The sequence below is a fragment of the Microtus pennsylvanicus genome, chromosome 1 (assembly GCF_037038515.1).
Source record: "Microtus pennsylvanicus isolate mMicPen1 chromosome 1, mMicPen1.hap1, whole genome shotgun sequence".
Lineage (NCBI taxonomy): Eukaryota > Metazoa > Chordata > Mammalia > Rodentia > Cricetidae > Microtus > Microtus pennsylvanicus.
Window position 1 is genome coordinate 173,828,789 of NC_134579.1, and position 7,590 is coordinate 173,836,378.

Genomic DNA, 7,590 nt, shown 5'->3' on the forward strand with positions numbered 1-7,590 from the left:
GTAAAGCCTGGCTGAGATATATATAGAGAGAGTAAACAGAGTCAGGGTGATGCCATGTAGCCGCTGCAGGAGACAAATGCTTCCACTGGAGCCCGCTGAAACTTTGCCGATAAGCTACGACCTCGTGGTGATGCACAGATTAATGGAGATGGGTTAGTTTAGGATATAAGAGCTACGTAGCAATATGCTTAAGCTATTGGCCAAATAGTATTAGTTTCTGAGTGATTATTTTGGGTTTAAGCGGCTGGGAAGGAATAAGCAGCCTCCAACAGGCAGGGACAGCTATCCTGCTCTTATTACATCAGGGCCAGTTCTCCCACCTGCCTCAGCTGTTGACGGGGGCCATCTCTCCCCATCCATGCCTCCTTATGGCAGATGAGGGGCCGGGCCAGGTCTCCCATGTCACGTTCTTGAGCCAGCTCTCCTGTGCGCACATCAACAGGGGCAGCTCTACCGTGCTGCCCAGATGAGGTGCAACACTTTCCCCAGTGTTGCAGCTGGCAAAAGGGAAAGGTCGGTTCCCTTGCCAGCTGGAGGCTGTAGAAGCAAGGTGGGAGGGCATCTTTCCCTCAACCCACCCCATCACTGCAGACGAGGAAGACATACCATCTATGCCCCTCTCATGCCCTATGGACTGGCTCATCTGTACCCGTCTACAGGGTCAACTCTACCGTGCTGCGCAGGGCCCATTCTTTTGAGTGCTACAGCTAGTGAGGGCTTGGGTCAAGTTCCCCACCTGCTGCAGGTGTCCAGGGGTGAGGGGAGGAGGGCATCTTTCCTTGACCCACACTACCACAGGGCATGCAAGAGGGGGCTGATTTGCTCTGCCATTCTCACAGCCTCAGGGCCAGCCGGCCCACGCCTCTGTGAACAGGGTCAGCTCTATTATGCTGCCTAGGTGAGGTACAGGACCCTCTTCCCTTAACGCTTCAGCTGGTGAGGGGCAGAACCAGCTCTCCCTAAAGTTACAGCCAGTGAGGGGCAGGACCAACTCTGTACGGCCTTACCCTCTCTGCCTTTGGTGGTATCAGGAGCCTCGGACATCAACCCAGACAGTGGCTGCATGAGAGCCATGAACCTAGACATGGGCCCCTGTATCAGCCCAGGCCCAGACATCACTCTGGCCCTGGGTGGCAATGAAGCCACCCACCACCTCAGCCCAGTCCTCACCCCTTTCACCTCTTCAGAAAACCTCTGTCCACAGGAAATGAATCTCTCTCCCCCATCCCCATAACACACCATACATTTGCTCACCATAATAGTGCCTCATGTTTCCTCCTCAAAGCCCAGGCAGGCCTGGATGTGGGTCTCTTGGCCCAGCTCAGTCCATCATGGCATTGGACAGAAGCATGCTTGTTGTTTTTTTTTTTAATATTTTTTGAGTGTTTCATCTGCGTTTGTTATGTGCATCTTTTGCACATGCTTGGGGCCCTCAGAGGTAACAAGATAGCATCAGATGCCCTGAAGCTTACAAGTTTGTGCTGTTGCTCCCCTCTCAGCAACCTTATGATGTGTTGTCTGAAGCATCGATCTTATAATGCAGGTCTCTATATAGGTATGGAAACTGAGCTGCAAAGAAGTAGATCACTTCGGTTAATATTGTACATAATAATTTAAAATGTTACTCAGTCCCCATGTAAAGCTAGTATCCCGTGGATCCATCATGCTATTGCTGAGTAATCTAAGTATTCATAAAAATTAGTAACTTATCTTTGTGATCCATTTCATTTTTAATTGACCCCAAGTCCTCCCATGTGTTAACAAGGAAATTTCTTTAAATAAAAATGGAGCTAGGAGGAAACACCCACATTTCTTAGTGTGGTATTCTTGTTTGCTTTTCCCGATGCTATGATAAAAAGCAAAAGGCTTATTTCAGCTTATAGATCCACCACCAGGGGCACAAACTCGGAGGCAGGAACTAAAGCAGGGACCATGGAAGAATGTTATTTATTGTCTAGCTCCTAGTAGCTTGCTCAGTTACCTTTCTTACATTGTCAGGCCTAACCTGCCTAGGGATGCTGCTGCCCAGTGGGCCAGGCCCTTCTACATCAATTATCAGTTTAGAAAATGACCCATGGACATGCCCCAGGCTAATCTGACATGAGCAAGTTTTCAAGTGAGGTTTCTTCTTGCCAGCTGACTCCAGGTTTGTGTCAAGTTGACAGCTAAAGCTGACTATGACAGGTGGCTAGGTGGAAGATTTCTGTAGGTCCTCAGAGTCTCTGAGGTCAGAGGAAATGGATAGAGGCAGACCAGTAGATAAAATTAGCCCCTCAGAGCTCTAAACACTTAGCCATGAAGAAAGTACTGCTACAAAGTTATTTATTTTTTATAGGATGCTTATACAACTGTGACTTCTGTAATCTAGGACTCAACAGTAAAAGGAGTAGTCTCTCCACCATCTTTAATGGCTCACCCTTATCAGTTTAGCCCTCCCTAAATTTGCTTGAGTGTTATTCTTTAGGGACGAGCAATAGTTGTTTTAAGGAGGAAAACATCAAATAAATGATTCTACCTTCATGGAGTGAACTCCTTCATTGCAAAGAAAGTCTTTATCATCTCATCTCATTTAATCCTTACCACAGATATAATGGTTGAGTTATTAGGTAATTAACCACTAAAAAATTAGTGATTAAGATTGCTAGTATTGCAATCCACTACTTTCCAAAAGCAAAGTGTGTACCTTCAAGTGGTAAGCACTAGTGACATGACATAATGTCAAGCTCAGATGTTGTTGCTAAACAATTGCTAAAATAGACAGCCCATGTAACATATATATGAAAAATTCAATGTCTAAGTATTTTCTGAATATTGTGTATATCTCTAAATTAGATGACACAGAGCCATTTATTCTAGAAGAATATGAATCTACACTAATCTTTATGGCACATACCTTTAATCCCAGCACTGAAGTAGAGAGGCAGGTGGATCTCTGTGAGTTTGAGACCAGCTTAGTCGACACAGAGAAACAATATCTCACCTTTTTTTTTTAACTTACTATTCTTTGCTGATCTTGAGTTTTAGCCCAGATAACCCTTAACTTACACACAAACACTTCCAGTTTATGGAAAGAAAGTGATACTGTTTAACTTTAAAATATCATGTATGATTTGAGATTCACTGAGTACTGTCCTGTATAGTTACTACTGGCCACATTAAACAATAAAGGAAAACTGATTTTATTAATATGTTTATCCCTGTTCAGCTCACATTCCCTGCTTAGGGTACCCATCGCAATCTCTAGTTCTTCCATACATTATAAGGGTGAAAAATGAAACATCCAACAGAGTGCCATGCCTTTATTTACCATCTCGCATATAAATGACAACAAATACCCTCACAGTACAGCTCTAATTGTCAGCGTGCTTTCACAACTATTGTGCAATTTAAGAGGCTACCAGGACAATCAAATCACATAAATTTTTCCATGAAGACAATAATTTGACAAACTTGATAAAGACCAGATTATTTAAACTGCTTCTAAGAATTTAGATTAATATTGAAAACTGTTATGAATACTCAAGACTATTGTTCTTCCAAATGCTTTCAAATAAAAAGAAAGTATTTAAACTTTTCCAGTAAATAAAAACAAGTAGCAGTTTACTAAATGCTGGCCAAACAGGAGCACAATATTATCCTTTCAGTTATATCAGGTCACAAGTAAGAAGAGGAAAATAACCCAAACTTGTGCTCTAAAGAAGCCCTGTGTAGATTTACATCATTAACTTGGAACTTCCCATACACTTCCTATTGCAATCCTGAGAAAGCATTTCTCCTCACAGCACCATTGGCCAACCAGGACTTGAAAACTCTGTCAGCCTGGTCTTCATCTTCACTCGAATGTTTATCTGACTTAATTTGATCCTAACCCTTTCCAGTTCACAGGGGTACCCATCACAACCTCTTTAGCTCTTCCGTATGTTACAAGGAAGATCTCACCTGTTTCTATCCAGCGCCATCTCCCTATAAGCCTGTTAGAACTGCTAATCAGCTAAGGACTTGGGAGGAGAGCAGATGAGGCAGCCAGAGTTCTGCAGCCTCTCTGACAGAGCATCCTCCCTGGAAACGCTACAGGTCTAAATGGACTGCTGATCTTGCAGATGTTTCTGAACTACTACTTTTCACTGAAATAACAGGAGGAAGGTGGGGTGGCAGAGTGAGGGTGAGGAGCCTTGGCAAGCGCCAGTGGAGCTCGGTATAGGCAACAGCAAGCAGTATAGGTGCTGGTGCAGAAAAGGAGTCACAAAAACCACACACAAGGCGGCCCACTCCTGTTCCCCTACAACATCATTAATGCCCAGTAACTGTCTGCAAACTTGGTGCCCATAGTGTCACATGCTCAACAGGTAAACAGAAAGGGCCCCTAGACAAAGCAAAGGAAGTCCAGGTGGCAGTAAACAGGTGACAGAAGGAAAACAACAGAGTCCAAGCAGTGCAAACTTCAGTATCACGTGTTAAGCTCTGAAGGATATGAACTAGCAGATACGAATACAGCCAGCATCAAAGCAGAAGCATGTCCGTAGTCTCTTAATCTTGAGGTTGAGACACTGTCCAAAGCGAAGATGCAGAAGTCAGGAGGAAAAAAAAAATCAAAATCACTGCATACCCGCTGCATTTGCTCAAGCACAGGTGAGAAGGGGCATGTTTAGCCGGACTGGAAGCCAAAGGGCCTGGGAATCTCCACAGGCTCTCTTACTGGGCGACGCCTGGGTCTACGGATTCCATCCCGGGACAGGTAGTACTGCAGTGGATTTGGCCACAAGTCCTCTTTGATAATCTCAGCAATTCTGTCGGATTCTGGAAGGCTGTGGTCTGAAAACCAGGTGAAGAAGCTGCAGATGAGGTTTTGGTTTCTGCGAATGAAGGACTGGGGCTCATGTCCCCTCCGCCATACGATTGGAGTGGAAAGAGACACCACTCGACCGGAAGACCTCACTTCATATTCCTTGACGATCAGCTTGTTTCTGAAGTAGGGGTTTCTTCGAAAAAAGAACTTGAATTTGCAGCCAGTCTTAGGGTGTCTGAGTTCCTTCACCTCCAGGTTGGTTACGTACCTTAACATATCTGCATCCTGACCCCTAATCATGGCGGACAACTGAGGGTGGTTCCGGAAGGCAGTCATCCAGAAGCCTGGGATATTCTGAATGATGTAGTTCCTCCGTTCCAGATAGTGTCGCCGCATCCGCCCAAACTTCTGCTCCAGATGTTGGAAGGCCCTGTCAGCCTGAGCATTCACAGTGTCCAGTTCCTGCTGGATGGCCTCCAAGGGGTTCATGCGGAGATTTATGCCCAGATGCCAGGGCCCTGCCTCCTCCTCCATCTCCCTCATCCTTCCACTCGCCTCCAGCATCTCCATCTCTTCACCCGGGGGCTTCTGCTCCACCTCCATCACCTCCTCCTTTCCTTCCATCGCCACTAGAAACGGTTCAGCTGCTGCAGCCACTGCGACGTCGTCGGCCTTGGCCGTCTCTCCGTCTTCCGGAGCCACGGGCGCAGCGGCCTGGAGACTCGAGGCGGGAGGCGGTGTCTCTCCCTGCCCGGCTGCAGTCACCCGCATCTGGGGCTCAAGCCCCACGACACCCCGCGGCGCCGGGCTCGTCAGGGTCTCCGCTAGGCCCTCACCTGTCAGCACGGTGGCTGAGCTGCCCTCGCCGAGCAGCGGACGCCGGCCTGGGCTTCCCGGGACACTGTCAGCATCGCAGAGGCCGTGGCTGGGGGGCACAGGGGTCCCCTCGTCCTGCTCCGGGCCGCTCATACCGGGTCCGGTCGCGTCACCCTCGGTGGACACACAACTCCCCTCAGAGCGCACGCAGCTCCCGCTACGCCCCTTCTCTGTCTCCAGGGCGGTGACGTCAGAGCCGCAGCCCGCAAAGATCGCGAGAGCTTGCTGCGCAAGGCATCTCGGTCATCCTAGGAGACCGAAGGCGGGGATGGGGAGGGAGGAGGGGGGAGGGGGATGCTTGCAGGGCTTCTGGAAAAATCTCGGCTGCAGCCGTTGTGGCTGCACAGCCTTTACACTGCCCACTGTGGCTGAAGGTCTGCCAATGAGTGCATTCGCTTTTTAGTTATGTAAGAAGATAAAAATATAACCTGGCATTCGAAAAAGCTCGGAGCAAAAATTTCCGTATCTAATGCCACAGTGCCCTCACCCCCATTGTTAGAAATGAGAACTATGAATTCTAGTCTCGTAGGACGGGTTCTTGCCTGTCGTTTCGGAGGAGGATCGCGACCTCTACGCTAATCTGGGCTACAGAGGGAGACGCCGCCGTCTCAAAACAATAATAAAAACACAATTCCCTTCTAATCTCTGTTACTGGGGGGCAAAGCTCTGGGTTTGTTTAGGAATTCCTATTTTTCTGGAAGATGCTTGCTTTGTGGTTATAATTAACGATTGTTCTTACTGGTGCATCTACCGCTGTCATAAACGCCACATCGTATAGCTCTTACAAGAATCCTGTGAACGACATTCATTTTACTCCCCGTGGAGCTGAGATGAGGAGAAACTGAGTCGTTTACCAAAGTAGCATAGAAAATGACAGAGGAATGATCTGAGTCCAAGAGATTTGATTCTGATGCTCTCTGAACAGAATGTGACGTCACTTTAACATAAAAGCATAAAGGCGGGGTCAAGTTGATCCATATTTTCTCCCTCCTCATCCACAAACAGATTAATATTTAAGGACCGGTTCATTCGTTTCCTTTCTGTTTTGAGAAAAAGCAAGTAGTTATGCCTGGTCCTCAAATTCAGTATTTTGCCAAAATTATCAGAACAAATGTCATTTTTTGTATGACAAATATTTCTATAACATGATTTACCTTCTTGCAATGAAGTTCATAGCAACATATATAAATAGAAAGACTTAATATAAATTTTTTACCATAAAAGTTATTGTAGGAGTGGTGATTTTAGTATAGCAAACGAGTCACCGGCTTGCTCTGTGATGAATGGCGTAGTTTAGAAAGTTAGACTTCTCTTAAAAGACACTATGGGTTAAGCTTGACCAGGATGTCTATGTCTATATCAGGTCTTCTGAAATTGAGTTCTGGGTTTTAAAAAATGCCACACACACAGACACACACACACACACACAGACACACATACACACACACACACACACACACACACACACATACACACACACAACCTTGCACTGTGTTTCACACCGAGAAACGTTAGTAACTTTTAAATATTTGCTAGCTCTGTTATTTCCATCAACGCTCACTAGAGGGAGCCACTTGTCCTTTGGAAAGTGATGGTGAACCTATGATAGAACTGGATTCTGGTAAATTGACCCACAATCTTGTATTCCCACTAAACTATGATTGTTAACAGATGCATCTCAGAGAGGATTAGTTTTATTTTGATTTTCCAGAGACCATCAGTTTGAAGTGTCCCATTTGATTCTGCCTAGTCTGACAAGGTCCCCACCAGTCATGGACTTGGTGCAGATTGTAGCTTCATCATTCACTGGCTGTTTGACCTGAACCAGTCACCTCTCTAGGTCACAATTTAAAAAAAAAAAAAAGGAATTACGGGCTGGCAAGATGTCGCAGGAGGGGAAGGTGCTTGCCACCTAGCCTCAGGATGAC

General features: G+C 46.3%; 1 protein-coding gene across 1 annotated transcript; it reads right to left on the minus strand.

Moving 5' to 3' along the window:
• Positions 1-3,284: 3,284 nt before the first annotated feature.
• Tspyl1 (TSPY like 1) lies at positions 3,285-5,856 on the minus strand. The gene has a single exon (XM_075945584.1). It carries the CDS (start codon positions 5,753-5,755, stop codon positions 4,646-4,648), a length of 1,110 nt encoding a protein of 369 aa, XP_075801699.1. The 5' UTR covers positions 5,756-5,856; the 3' UTR covers positions 3,285-4,645.
• Between the last annotated feature and the right edge of the window lie 1,734 nt (positions 5,857-7,590).

Excerpts from the sequence above, each read along its gene's own strand:
- Tspyl1 (XM_075945584.1), bottom strand. The coding sequence starts at position 5,755 with ATGAGCGGCCCGGAGCAGGACGAGGGGACCCCTGTGCCCCCCAGCCAC.